This window comes from Hemicordylus capensis, chromosome 1, assembly GCF_027244095.1.
Source record: "Hemicordylus capensis ecotype Gifberg chromosome 1, rHemCap1.1.pri, whole genome shotgun sequence".
Lineage (NCBI taxonomy): Eukaryota > Metazoa > Chordata > Lepidosauria > Squamata > Cordylidae > Hemicordylus > Hemicordylus capensis.
The window spans coordinates 11,865,660-11,880,660 of record NC_069657.1 but is presented as its reverse complement, the minus strand read 5'-3'; the positions used below and the strand labels follow the sequence as shown (position 1 = coordinate 11,880,660).

The window sequence follows — 15,001 nt, the reverse complement described above, 5'->3', positions numbered from 1 at the left end:
GAGTCTCACAGATCAAAATCGATCAGTCTTTCTCAGACCTCTGACAGGTGAGGCTCATTTTTTCCTCCTTGAATTAAAATCGGTTCTTACCTGCCCAAAGGCTCATTTTTAGGGTCAACTCCACAGCAGGTTGATATTGCATTTGGCACTGATGCGCTTTTTATTCTCTAATTAGCAGATAAAGGTCGGTAAAATGAGTACCCAGAATGTTGGGGGCAATATGCTAAAATCATTGTAAACCGCTTAGAGAGCTCCGGCTATAGAGCGGTATATAAATGTAAGTGCTATTGCTATTGCTATAATAATATGAATGGGGGCGGGACAATAAACAAACAAACAAACAAACAAACACACACACACACACACACAAACAAACAAACAAACACAAACAAACAAACACACACAAACAAACAAACAAACAAATGGGAGGAGAGATCCAGATTGTGGCTGTCGCATGGGGAGGGGTGGCAGTTTTTAAGATTTTGCTCCTGCCACGGTCTTCAAAGAAGGCATCCCCACGCATAGGACACTGAGGTAATCTAATCTGGAAATTACCAGTATGTCGATAACTGCAGCAAGCGGAAACGCTTTTAAGCTATTTTGAACATTTGTTGACTGTCCAAGATGTGAGCTGTTTCAGGATACGGAAGAAACCCCAACACACATACATACACACACAAAAATATGCCAGATGCCATTAAGTAGAGCAGCAGCAAGTTAAGATCATTCCACCGCAAGATGTCAGGCACTGAAAGCCATCATTGTCAGCACTTCAGTCTTAACGAGGCATACTGCATAGCACTTACTAATTAGGGAGAGATTATGAATAATTAGTGAATGAGGCAGAGGTAAACAAAGGCTTAATGTATGTAACTGTGCAAAATAGTCTACTCACTGGATTTCCATATATCGAGAGCTCTTTAAGGCAAGGGAGGCAGTCAAGTTTTTCCAGTTCTCCTAGATCCTGTCCCATGATTAAAAAGTTATATAACTCATATAAATTATATATAAAGAGTATTAAAAAAAACATAGCAAAAGGCTAATAGTCATAGGCAAGGACCTTCATTCAGCTCGGTGATGGAGTCCTTAGGGCCAATTTTATTTACATTTTTAAATTTATTTGTGGGCTAAGGGATATGAGGAATGCACTGATGAAACTGCTTTAGGACACTAGAGTGCCTTACCAACACAAACCCAGAGGACACCACAGAAGCTTGGGCATCTTCTCCCTTTTGGGCTGGCAGAGGACCTTCTAGGCTGGAAGTGATGCAAGAGGCTCACATCCCACTCCAGGACAGGAAGGGGTGGAGTCACAGGATATTGCGGTGAGGGCCAGATGTGGCCTGCAAGCTGCTAGTTGGCCATCCCAGCTCTAGGTATCCTTCTGGTCCATTCCACCTTCACAAAGCAGGGGTGTACAACTCAAATGCCCTGGTGGATCATAACTAACCATGAATTGGTGTGCAATGGCCAAGGTCAATTTTCAGCCTATTTAATTGATTTATTTATTGCATTTATAAACTGCCCCATCCAAAGGGGCGGTGCACAACAGGTAAAATACTACAACAAACACCATTTAAAACAAACAGGTTAAAGCAATATAAAAATATATCTAAAACAATTCAGAGCCATTTAAAGCCAGTTAAAATTACTTAAAAGCAATCTAAAAACCTTGGACGGCCAGGCCAAACAAGTTAGGGCTCTCTTGAAGGCCAACAGGGAGCCTAAACTGCAGATATCTGCCGGGAGTGCATTCCATAGGCCAGGAGCAGCTACAGAGAAGGCCCGGTTCCAAGTCGCTACTAGACATACCGGTGGTAACTGGAGATGGACCTCACCAGATGACCTCAACATGCAATGGGGATTATACAGAAGAAGGCACTTTCTTAGGTAACCTGGCCCTAGCCATTTAGGGCTTTAAAAGTAATAACCAGCACTGGCTGAATTGTGGGGTTTTGTTTGTCCAATCCAAAGAGATAGCAAAACAAGACTCACTGAAATAGCAGGAAGACTACACCAAAGAAGAATCCCTCCATGGGGTCTTTTACACTTTCAGATCCACTGTACCTGGATTTTATTGAGACCAAGGAAAAGCTTCTGTAGTTTCCCCAGACAATGTAAATTATTCAGCTCTCGCAGGCGGTTCTCCTCTAGGTGAAGAGCGACCAGGGCACTCTGCTTGGCAAAGGAATTCTCGCTGATCATTTTAACTCGGTTATGATCCAACACCAATTCCTGAAGAAACAGCAGACCATCAAGTCCTTCAATCTGACTGATGTCGTTGCCTGTTATGCCAAAAGCAAAGTTGGGTGTAGGAGAAGGGATGAGATGGAGCACAGCAGAGAGCTCGGGGTGGGGAGAAGCTAAAATATGTAATAAACTAGTCTTTATAAATGTGACGGCCTTTTATCATCCTGAGAATATGCTAGCGCAGATCTGGTCTTGGTCTTTCCATCCAACACCATTGTCCCTACTTCCTGCACTACAAGAAGCCTGGCTGCAAGAGAGCTCTATTTAAGGCTGCACAAGCATTGGGCTTCATTTCACATGCCGATGGCGCTTTGGCCTCTGCTCAGGTCTTTTCTGTCTGCCAGAGATATGGACAATAGAAGGATAAAGGAAATTCAACTGGAACCCAAAACTGTGATGCAACCTGACTAAAGGTACTAGGTCAAGTGTGCCGTTGAGTCGGTGTTGACTCCTGGCGACCATAGAGCCCTGTGGTTGTCTTTGGTAGAATACAGGAGGGATTTACCATTGCCATCTCCTGCACAGCATGAGATGATGCCTTTCAGCATCTTCCTATATCACTGGTGCCCGATATAGGTGTTTCCCCTAGTCTGGGAAACATACTAGCGGGGATTTGAACCGACAACCTCTGGCCTGCTAGTCAAGTCATTTAATATAGATTTAAAAGACTAAGAGTAGTCCTTAACGAAACAAGCCCCTGCAGTGTGTTGAATTAGAATACTAATTAATTAATGTATATATAATTATAAACAACAGGAATAATACATTAAAAGAATAGCTAGAACACAACCAAACTGAAAACTTATGGAGTCAAATCCAAAAATCACAAATTAAAAATATGCAGTCGATACAATTCATAAATCAGCCTTGTCCCAAATCCATCTGGATATCCATGTCTGAATGGATGACATAATAGCTCCGAGAAGATCAGCCATATATTAATATTTAAAAGCATAAAAGTCCAAAACACAGTAAAATAATCCAGGAATTCACTTCCAAAATGCCAAAGATGGCAGACATGTTTCGGCCTTCAGCAGGTTTCCTTCAGTGGAAATAGTATAAAGATGTGTCTCCTTGTGATCAATCAAGATGTTTCAGGAAACAGAGGTGATGCCTACATAGTAGTTATTATTCATTCTTAATTTTTCTTCTTTCAGAATAATATTAAAAGTCCTTGTTTCTGTATCTTATCCAGCTGCTGCTTCTGAGTGAAGTGATGGCTCTCGCACTCTCATGCTTTTATATTATGTATTTAGTTGATGAATGACAGATGCTTGCTGAATGGGCATTTGATTGCTTGCTATCAACAGACACTGGCTGATATGAGGAATAAAGCTGTGTGCATTCAGCCCGAGCAAGCATGCATGTGTGCAGTGACATCAAGCAGCACATGTGACTGCTTCAGCATAGTCATGTGCACGGACCGGTTCGGAGGCCATTCTAAAGGCCTCCAGACCGGTCCGGTCACGGGGTGGTTTTGGTTTGGGTGGGGAGTTCCACTTAAAAAGGGGGGGGTGCTTTACTCACCCCTTCCAGCAAAGTAACGTATGTTATGTAGTAATCGGGCGGCAGGGTGCTGCCCGCTTCAATCTCCGCTGCTCGGGCTCCAGTCCTTTGTAGATAGTCATAATCGGGCGGCAGGATCGCTCCCAGTCCCTGCCGCCCTCTTCAGGCTAAGCAAGTCGCCCTTGGCTGGCGGCCGCCCCCTGCACCCATCAAGGGGTTCCCCACTGCCCCCTCCTGTGAAATAGCCCCCATTACAAGAGGACGGCAGGAGAATTCTAGGGAGCCATTTCAAGCCAAGCCGGCAAAGGGAAAAGGACGGCAGGGGAGTTCTCCTGCCGTCCTCTTGTAATGGGGGCTATTTCACAAGAAGGGGGCAGTGGGGAACCCCTTGATGGGTGCAGGGGGCGGCCGCCAGCCGAGGGCGACTTGCTTAGCCTGAAGAGGGCGGCAGGGACTGGGAGCGATCCTGCCGCCCGATTATGACTATCTACAAAGGACTGGAGCCCGAGCAGCGGAGATTGAAGCGGGCGGCACCCTGCCGCCCGATTACTACATAACATACGTTACTTTGCTGGAAGGGGTGAGTAAAGCCCCCCCCCTTTTAAGTGGAACTCCCCACCCCAGTGCCGGACCGGTTCCGTGCACACCCCTACTTCAGAAGTGCATGCTGGAGGAGGCGTGATTTTTGCCAATCTTCCCTTCCCTCAGAAGTGCACACTGACTCTGGAACTATGTCCCCGAGGGTTGTGCAGTACTCAGGGATATATTTGTGTGACTGAAAGCATAAAATCAGCCCCCTGGCATGCAACTGTATAGGTTTTCTGGTAGTATTCTATTTTTTTACAAATGTGTTAGTCAAGCATGTATTATGAGTTGAAAATGTAGAGAACTTTGGAAGCTGCCGTCTACTGAGTCAGACCCTTGGTCTGTCTAGCTCAGTATTGTCTTCACCAGGGATTCTCAACATTGGGTCCCCAGATGTTATTGGACTTCAACTCCCATAATCGCCAAAAGCCACTGGGCCTGGGGATTATGGGAGTTGAAGTCCAATAACATCTGGGGACCCAACGTTGAGAATCCCTGGTCTACACCAACTGGCAGCAACTCTCCAGGGTTTCAGGCAGGGATACTACCAGAGAACCTATACAGTTCCAGCTTTTTCTGTTCTCTGCTCTTAATTTCTCACCAGCCTGAGAAAAGGGGTGCACGACACCCCTTTTCAGGATGGGGGTATCCCCCTAACCTACAGCAGGGGAGGCTCCTGTGACTGTCTGTGCAGGCACGTCTTAGCAGCAACATATAGGTGTTCCCCCGAGAGACTTGTTGTCTACATATACTATATTACTTACCCTGTAAAAACAGAAACTTCAGGTTTTTGAGCCTGCTGATCTGCAGCAAGGCCAAGCTGGTAATTCCGTTGTAACCCAGATGAAGGACTTCTAAACTTTCCATTATCGGGGGTAAACTTTCGCTGACTCCTGGATCCCTAAGATGAAGCACAACCTTGGTTAGTGCTCAGCAATGAGCTGCCAAGTTTAACAAGTGCAGAAATAACTTCCCACAAGCTTTTTCAGAGCTTTGTTAAGAGTTTTAAAGACTAGGGGGAGCACCCTGCTATACTTATGGAACAGAGCTGGGTCAAGCTGCCACCAGAACCGCACCATAGACCTCAAGCACAAACATGGAAATCCACTCTTCCACCCACGAACGCCTGATGGAAGGAAGAGGGAACAGCTGGAAACTGCTGCTTGTTTCTCTGTAATAAAAGTTTTATGACGGCCTCTTGGCAATAGTCAATGGCTGGCAGGGCAAAACAAAACAAGACAAGGAGTCTAAATGCAAGAGTTCTGCCACTTTGCAAGTGAAAACTCAGGGCTCAAGTCAAATGGAGCTTATCCAGGGGCTCTGACACTCCTGACCTTTATGCTCCAGACGTGCCAGGCAATTTAGGGCCATTTCACACATTTTATGGCAGCAAATTCAGGTTGGCCAGCAAGTGCACACTCCCCCGCCCCCCGGTCCCCCTATTATTTCTTGTCGATCAGGTTTTGATAGTTTGAATGGTTGGTCAGAGATGACAGTCATAGGAACATAGGAAGCTGCCATAGATAGGCATAGGAACATAGACCATTGGTGTATCTAGCTCAGTATTGTCTACACAGACTGGCAGCGACTTCTCCAAGGCTGTAGGCAGGAATCTCTCTCAGCCCAGTCTTGGAGATGCTGCCAGGGAGGGAACTTGGAACCTTCTGCTCTTCCCAGAGCGGCTCCATCTTACAGTGTTTACACTTCTAGTCTCCCATTCATATGCAACCAGGGCAGACCCTGCTTAGCTAAGGGGACAGGTCATGCCTGCTACCACAAGACCAGCTCTCCTGCTATAAGGTATTAAGTGGTATTATGTACCCCCTCCTTCCACTTCCTGGGGTAGCAAGACAGACCATGGACTTGAGCACTGTCCTATCTTGGAGAAGCCAGGGAGGGAACTTGAAACTTTCTGATCTTCCCATCCCCTAAGGGGAATATCTTACTGTGCTTACACTTCTAGTCTCCCTTTCATATGCAACCAGGGCAGACCCTGCTTAGCTAAGGAGACAAGTCATGCTTGCTACCTCAAGACTAGCTCTCCTCTCTTCAGTCAAAGAGACAGAATGAGGCAGCATACCATAGTAGGGGTGTGCCAAACCGGACCAGCCTCAAAAAAGACAGCCAGTCTGAGTTCAAACCAGACTAGGCCTGGTCCGATATGGACCAGTCTGACCCGCTCAAACCTGAAGGGGAATCTGGTGAGGATTCCCCTTTACAAGCAATGGGGAACCCTGCCTCTAAAAGGGTTCTACAGGTGGCTGGGCGGGGGGGGGGCATCTTACTGGTTTGGCGGTGGCAGCGGCAGCTCCTCTGAACACTGCTGGTGCCCCCCCCAGAGGGGGCTGGCAGTGGCCCAGTTCCAGCCTTCACGCATCTGCATCACCGGATTCCCCTTTACAAGAAGTGCCCCTTGAACCAGGTTGAACCGAGTTGAACCAGTTCGACCAAATGAACCAGACTGCCAGCCAGGTTGACTGAACCAGCTCACAGACCGGCAGTTCGGTTGAACCGAAACACAAAACCTGGTTCTGTGCACACCCTCATACCATAAGCCAGACAGACACCAGCAACAGTCACTGGAGGGATGCTGTGCTGGGGGGGCGGGGTGGATAGAGCCAGTTATTCTCCCTCTGCTAAATAAAGAGAATCACCACATTAAAAGGTGCTTCTTTGCCAAGTCAGCAGGGGTTGGGAACCCCTGCCATAGGAAATAATGGCTGGAATGATGAGGAAAATTACTCAAAGTAATCCCATTAAAATCAAAAGTACAAGTTAGGCAATGCACAAAAGAGGTTTGAGGTTATATAAATGCCTCACTTGTCCTATTAATTTCAGTAGAACTACTCTGAGCAATTTTCCTCACAATTTAGGTCAATATCTCTACCACACCACCTTCAGCTCTTTGAAAAATACAATCACTCACCTCCAGCCTTAATTGCAATGCAATTCTACAGAAGGAAAGCATTTATACTAGCCATTGTTATGGACATCTTCATGCACAAAAGAGGCTTGAGGTTATATAAATAAATCCGGCTCAAAGGAAGTACTTAATTGCCTTAGGTTAAAAAAAAAGACTGATACCCCGCATATCAGACAATGGAATTAAGCAGTTTTTAATTAATTAAAAGGTTCAAGAACTTAATACTCTGACTGGTAAGCCTGATTAGGTTCTGCCAAAGTTACTGGACTTGCACAGACTCATGTAGTCTTTGCCAGATGTTGACAGAGGAAAGCACAAAAGCCGCACCTGGACCCATGGTCGGGGACGGCGGGGGTGGGGGGGGAGGATGAGCAAACCAGTCCGATTTTCATAGATTAAAAAGTTATCAAGAGGTCGTGTGTCTGAAGCAAAGGGCTGAGAGGCAAGGGAGGCGTCTTATCTCTTGGTTTTGCTGTCGGCAATTTCTGCGGGGCCTTTGTGTCTCCATGTCTTTGTATACCAATCTAGGGGTGAATTCACACCACCTTCCCCCTGTCCCTGAGATGTGTCCCAGGAAAAGTGAATTCCTCGTTAAAGAAATGCCAGTCTTTCTCAGTGGGGGCAGCTCTTACATGAGGCAAGGTGAGACAGTTGCCTCAGGAGGCAGATTTTTGGGGCACCAGCAAGACGGCAAGATGCTGTCCTCGGAGCAGCTCTTTGGGAATGATCTGATCCGTGCAAAGATCTCAAGGAGCGTCTGTCCTCACATTTCTCCCAAAGCTTGAAAGAAGCATGGGGAGAGAAGAGGAAGCTACTGGCAATCTTCCCTCCTCCTGGCCTCCGGGGCCACTTGCAAAGGTTTGTTTTGAAATGGGGATGCCCCCCACCAAGGTCACAGGGCAAGGCAGCATTTGACAATTATTATTATTATGACATTTATATCCCGCTCTTCCTCCAAGGAGCCCAGAGCGGTGTACTACATACTTGAGTTTCTATTTCACAACAACCCTGTGAAGTAGGTTAGGCTGAGAGAGAAGTGACTGGCCCAGAGTCACCCAGCTAGTTTCACGGCTGAATGGGGATTTGAACTCGGGTCTCCCCAGTCCTAGTCCAGCACTCTAACCACTACACCACAATGCAACTCAGGTGCTACTGTACCTTGGGCCACCCCAGTTTCTCAGAATGTATGGACAGATATGGAAAAAACAGAGTGCCTGGCTTGAAAGCTGGACATAGGAAGGAACATAGGAAGCGGCCAAGTCTTGGTATTGTCTGCACTGACTGACAGCAGCTCTCCAAGGTTTCAGGCAGGAGTCCCTCCCAGCCCTACCTAGAGATGCCAGGGAGTGAACCTGCATTTGCGGGAACCTGTGAACCTGCGGCCACATCTGGAATATTGCATACAGCTTTGGTCACCATATCTTAAGAAGGATATTGTAGAAATAGAAAAGTTACAGAAGAGAGCAACCAAGATGATCAGCAGGCTGGAGCACCTTCTTTATGAGGCTAGGCTATAGCATCTGGGGCTTTTTAGTTTGGAAGAGAGGCATCTATGGGGAGGAATGATCGAGGTGTATAAAATTATGCATGGAGTGGAGAGGGTAGACAGAGAGAAATTTCCCTCCCTCTTTCACAACACTAGAACCCGTGGTCACCCCATGAAACTGAAGGTCGGGAAATTTAGGACCGACAAGAGGAAGTACTCTTTCACACAGCGCATAATTAATCTATGAAATTCCTTGCCATGGGATATGATGTTGGCCACCACCTTGGATGGCTTTAAAAGGGGCTTAGACAGATTCATGGTGGACCAGTCTATCAATGGCTACTAGTCTGGTGACTGTGGGCCATCTCCAGTCTTAGAGGCACAATGCCTCTCAGTACCAGTTGCAGGGGAGCAACAGCAGGAGAGAGGGCATGCACATACCTCTTGCCTGTGAGCTCCCCAGAGGCATCTGGTGGACCACTGTGTGAAACAGGATGCTGGACAAGATGGGCCTTGGGCCTGATCCAGCAGGGCTGTTCTTGTGTTCTTAACCTGGGACCTTCTGAATGCAATGATAGTGTGGGAGGAAGGTAGGTAGGATCCTGCCCCCTCACCCCCATCCCACAGCCCTCCCCAACCCCAGCCCAAGTAGTTGTGTGAATGACCTTCATATCTGTTTTTGTCCTAGATGCCTCCATGATGCAATTAGACCATACCTGCCACTTTTGGAAAGTCCTTGTTGCCCGTAGCCACTGGACATCACTTTCTGATGCAGCAGCTGCCTGCTTGTTAGGTGATTTGGAGGCTTTTGTCTGGGGAGGATCGATTCAATGTGGTTGTAGTTTAAGCAGAGGACCTGCATAGAGGTGAGCCAGAGTGCATCCCATTAAATCTGTTCAATTCACATATGAGCAAAAAGGACCATTCACTGCATATTGTGCCGAATCAAAGGTTTTGGTTATGAATGCGAGCTGGCATCTCCAGGGGTGGCTCGTCTATGAGGTGAGGTGAGGCAATGGCCTCAGGTGGTACATACGCCATGGGACAGTGAGTGCAGGCATGCTCTGCCCCAGGGGTGTAACTATAATAGGGAAAGGGGAGACAGTTGTCTGGGGGCCCACTGCCTTGGGGGGTCCCCCAGAGGTGAGTCACATGACTGACTCCCCCAGCCATGCACTTGCCCGGGCTTCCTTCAGTTGAATTCATCCTCCGAAATTGATGCGAGTGTCAAGACCTGGAGCTACCAGAACAGCATGTCTTTCTCTAGTACCATTAAATGACTTGCAGCATCGTCCACAATTTACAAAACCTTTTAAAAAATAATTTAGGATGATGTTCTATTGTGGCACATAGGTGTGTATATATATATATATACATGCTTTTTGTTACCACTATTCAGCCTCATTTAAGATTTCTTTCCTTCATGAGCTGAGCTTCGGGGGGGGGGCATTTTAAAATCTTGTCTCTGGGCCCACTCCAACCTTGCTACACCCCTGGCCCTGCTCCCACAGATGTTGCCTCACCTAGGAACATAGGAAACTGCCATATACTGAGTCAGACTATTGGTCTATCTAGCTCAGAGTTGTCTACACAGACTGGCAGCGGCTTCTCCAGGGTTGCAGGCAGGACTCTCTCTCAGCCCTATCTGGAGATGCCAGGGAGGGAACTTGGAACCTTCTGCATGCAAGCAGGCAGCTGCTCTTTCCCTGAGCTATGGCTCCATCCCCTGAGGGGAATATTTTATTGTGCTCACACATGTCTCCTATTCAAATGCCCTTCTTAAGGCCCACCTATTTGGCCAGGCATTTGCCCTTTATTTATTATTATTATTTTAATTAACTGTTATTGGTATTGTTGTTGTCCACTGCCTAGAGTCTTTGGAGGAGGCAGTATATAAGAAAATTGCAATAAACAAACAAACAAATAAAATGCAAACCAGGGTGGACCCTGCTTAGCAAAGGGAACAAGTCATGCTTGCTACCACAAGACCAGCTCTACGCTGCTCTCCTCTCTGTCCCACACGCTACGCCCCCTGACTGCAATGCCAGCATTCAGGGGTTACCTATCAGATACGATGTAACCAGTTGCTGACTTGCAGGAATGCGCTGCTGTTTCAATGTTCTCTAATGATCATCTTGCATATTACAAATAAACTAAATATTACAAAGACAACATAAGCTTCCAGGAATCACTGCTCCAAAGGAAGCCAGAACCTGAACAGCAGGGGCGTATCTAGGGTAGAGCAGGCAGGGCACGTGCCCTGGGCGCCACTTGAAGGGGGATGCCATTTTTAAAAATTTTAAAAAATGGCTGCCGAAACAAAATAACCACTATGCATGCTCAAATGGCCTCTGTGAGGCCCTAGAGGCCAGTGGGGGGAGGGGTTACCTTTGCAGACCCCCCCCAACATTCTTTAGGAAGCTCCCCAAAGGGGCTACAGGTAAAAAATTTTTTTTTAAAAATTAATATAATATAAGTCACTGTACACATATTCAGTTTGCCACTATGTACAGAGAATCAGGGCTTGTGAATACTGAGCTGAAGCTAACTTATATAATAGTGATGCTACAATGCATAGTAGAGAATTAGACAGGCACTTCTGTTTAGTTTTCCAGGTACACCTCCACATAGTATTTGGGTATTTCATGAGCCCCAGCACACTGAAATATGTAGTTTTCCAGCGTTTTTTGGTCTGGCTACGTCCACTGCTAAATAGTTTTTGAAATATTAAAAGATTAACAAGCCGGACTTGTATTTTTGAGCTGATATTATGGTAAAGTTATCTGAAAGATGGGTGTCAGATGTTTGGACAGGGGGCGCAATTTCAGTGCTTGCCGTAGGCGCTATTTTCCCTAGATACGCCTCTGGAACAGTGCTGCACCCTGGGGAAAGTGAGGAGTAGCCACATGACAATATGATGAGATCTAAAGTGGTGCTAAACAGGCATAAAGAGGGTCTTTGGACCTGGCCTCTTTAGCCTTGCAGCGGCTGTTTATCTTTCTTTCTTTCTTTCTTTCTTTCTTTCTATCTATCCATACCACCTGACATGTTCATCGCTAGGCGGTATACAAAATTTAAAATATTCAGAAGTCACAAATTAAATACATGACAATAAAATAAGTTATTAAAACAAGTTTTTAAAATCATTAAAATTAATTCTAATTAAAAGCCTGCAAAAACAGGAGAGTCTTGAGGTTCTTCCTGAAAACAGACAGAGAAGGAGATGCTCTTATTTCAGTAGGGAGCATATTCCAAAGCCCCGGGGCAGCCACAGAGAAAGCCTGTTCCTGAGTCGCCACCAGACGAGCTGGTGGCAACCATAACCGGACCTCTCCAGAAGATTGTAACAGGTGGCAGGGTTCATGACAAAGGAGGCGCTCTCTCAAATAGCCTGGACCTAAGCCGTTAAGGGATTTATAGGTGATAACCAGCACTTTGTATTTCACCCGGAAACATATCAGCAGCCAGTGCAGTTCTTTTAAAACTGCTGTTATGCAGTCCTTACGTGTTGTCCCAGAGTCCAACTGAAAGCTGCTTTGGAAGCCAGTCCTGGCACAAAGTAGGGAATTAATAACAATTGCCACCATTATCTAAAATTGCCATCGCACATGCTGGGACCATATGTATCAGCCTTATATTCCCTGGGCATTACCTCCCTTTGCATTTTAACATTGCCTTACATTTTAGATTGTTTTAATGTTTTAATTCTGTTTGGATTTGTGTTGTTTTATTGTAAACCGCCAGAGATGTGAGTTTTGTGTGGTATATAAATATGTTAAATAAATAATCTAAATTATTTTTTAGATTGTGAGCCCTTTGGGGAGAGGGATCCATCTTATTCATTTGTTGTCTCTCTGTGTAAACGGCCCTGAGCCATTTTTGGAAGGGCAGTATAGAAATCGAATAAATAAATAAATAAACATATCAAGGAAGTAGGACGCAAGAGCAACTCACCTTGACACTGGGAAGGTAGATCAAACCGCTAAAAGAGGTGAGATTGTTGTTCTGCAAATTCACACTGGTGATGTTTTTAAACTGCTCCGCTGGCACAAGATCAACCATTCTGATAAAGGCAAAAAAAAAAAAAAAAGGCATTTAGAGAAGAATGGAGCACCCAGAGTTGGAAGTGTGAGGAACTGCACAGAGGGCCGTGGTGGGAATTGATGTCTCCATGTGGCACTGGGGAGGTGCTGCAGATCCATTAGTACTGAACACTCTGATGCACAACCCCATGGAAAAGGTGGTTTTCAGAGAAGTTTTAGGATTTGTTGCATCGATAATGTTTAAGAGCCTGTAGGACAGGCATTGGCAAGAGCTGAAGTGTGGTTTCACGAACTCTGCCAACACAGAGAGATGGACAACAGTCAGATCCCTGCACTTTAACATTGGGAAATGACTAACCTAATCATAGAGGCTGTCCAGTTTAATTCTTGCATTTTGCTGAAGTTCGAATGTCCCAGTCGTTCTGCAACCATATCAGCGTTAAGTTTGCCACCAAATAAATCTTTCGCGTTTTCAATCTCAGTTGCTTCCTGCATAGAGCACATTTTAAACATCAACCAAATCATGCAGTTGCAAACTAGAACAGAATATTGACATCTGTCAAAAGAAACGGAGGTGATACAAGCTGTCCTGCCCTGTTCTGGAGGGATGTGCACGGTTCGACTGGCTGCCGAACCGGCAGCGGGGGAGGGGGTTACCTTTAAAGGTTCGGGGTTCGGGAAGAGTGCTCTTCCCCCCACCAGTGCTGTGCTTAAAATCAGTCCTACAGGGCAGAAGCGTACCTCCTTGCCGGACCAGAAGTGGCCAGAGTGTGCACGTGACATGTGCATGCACACTGGTCACTTCCGGTTCGATGCGCACCGGGGCAGCAAAGAGGTACGCTGCCACCCCGCAGGACCGATTTTAAGCACAGCACCAGTGGGGGAAATGCAGCGGGGTGGGGGTACGAGCACACTCCTAGAACCTTAAAGGTACACCACCCCCCAGCGCCAGTTTGGCCAAATCTCCGGACTGGTTCGTGCACATCCCTACTGTCCTGTCACATAAAGTGGAGACATGCTGTTCTGTCTTGAGCCTGGTGAAAGCTGCTAACTGATCAGCCTAGTTCGAATAAGGGACAATTAAAAGGAAGGAAGGAAGGAAATCACAAGCCACTTGTGGAATAGGTCTAGGAAAGTGGCTATGGCCATTTTCACAGGTGAAACTTAAATTAGTTTTTGCATTTCTTCCATCTGTTAAGCAATGTAAAACCTACATTGGTCAATACGCACGTCTGATTAAAAATCGGCTGTCCCAAATTAACATGTAATGAGAGAGGCACGCACAAGGCTGTTAAAAGTGTATGTCTGGGCGAAGTATGTCTCTCAGGATATGTTCCAGGAACAGCTGGTACAGTCTGTAGCACATCCCCGCAGTTGTAAGGATCCACTTCCTAGAGTCCCTGTCTCCACAGGAAAGTGAGCCTCATGCATCACATGTACCTGAATGTGTTCCCTAATGGGGCAAGGAGCAGCTTAGTGAGAAAGGGGGCAATCTGCATTATGAAAATGGTACAGCAGGAAAGGGTTAATTTCCCTTCCCCAGCAATGAAACCTCCTAGAGAGGATTGATTTGGGTGGTATCGAAATGCAGTGCAATGCAATGCAATGCAATGCAATAAAATAAAATAAAAATAGCCCCAATGCAATTCTCACTCCCATTATGGCTGATTTTTACAGATATTTAGGCAGACAGCCGATTCAATCATAGATCTCCAATATCTTATTTACTTTGGCCCCCAAAGGTAATATCTGAACTTCCCTATTTGAAATCTGCTGTGGTTAGAGATTTGGGGTTGTGTTAGCTGGCGTTGTATGAGCCTCCTCCTTCTGCAGACACATCAACTTATTTACTTTAAAGATTAAAGGCTTCAACCAGGGGTTCCCGACCTTGACATGGTTGAACTGCAACTCTCATCACCCACAAGGATGACATTGTTGGACTACAACTCTCATCATCCACAGAGGCCATTGTGGCTGGGGATGATGGGAGTTGTAGTCCAACAATATTTGGGGTCCCAAGGTTGGGAAGCCCGATCTAAACAACAGCAATCCGTAGGAAACAGCTTACCACTGCAACCCCGTCTAAGGCTTTCAGAGACGGGATATGGAAAATTACAAAGAGGCGGTAGTTATCTTGCTTCCAAACAATCAGATTTCCATACATGTCCAGGATGATCAGATTGTTCAGCCCCTAGGAAATAAGAGGCC

General features: G+C 46.1%; 1 protein-coding gene across 8 annotated transcripts in view; it reads right to left on the bottom strand.

Annotated features, from left to right (window-relative positions):
- Positions 1-15,001, bottom strand: part of LRRC9 (leucine rich repeat containing 9) — a 105,741-nt gene that overhangs the window by 19,877 nt on the left and 70,863 nt on the right. For 7 of the 8 annotated variants that reach the window (XM_053275995.1, XM_053276175.1, XM_053276086.1 and 4 more), the window contains 7 exons: positions 14,862-14,984; positions 13,152-13,282; positions 12,705-12,813; positions 9,467-9,606; positions 5,106-5,242; positions 2,068-2,285; positions 896-964 (listed from right to left, as the gene is read on the bottom strand). In XM_053275995.1, coding sequence (XP_053131970.1) covers positions 896-964; positions 2,068-2,285; positions 5,106-5,242; positions 9,467-9,606; positions 12,705-12,813; positions 13,152-13,282; positions 14,862-14,984 — 927 coding nt within the window. The remainder of the gene's footprint in view (positions 1-895; positions 965-2,067; positions 2,286-5,105; positions 5,243-9,466; positions 9,607-12,704; positions 12,814-13,151; positions 13,283-14,861; positions 14,985-15,001) is intronic. The other variant, XM_053276523.1, reaches the window with a different exon arrangement.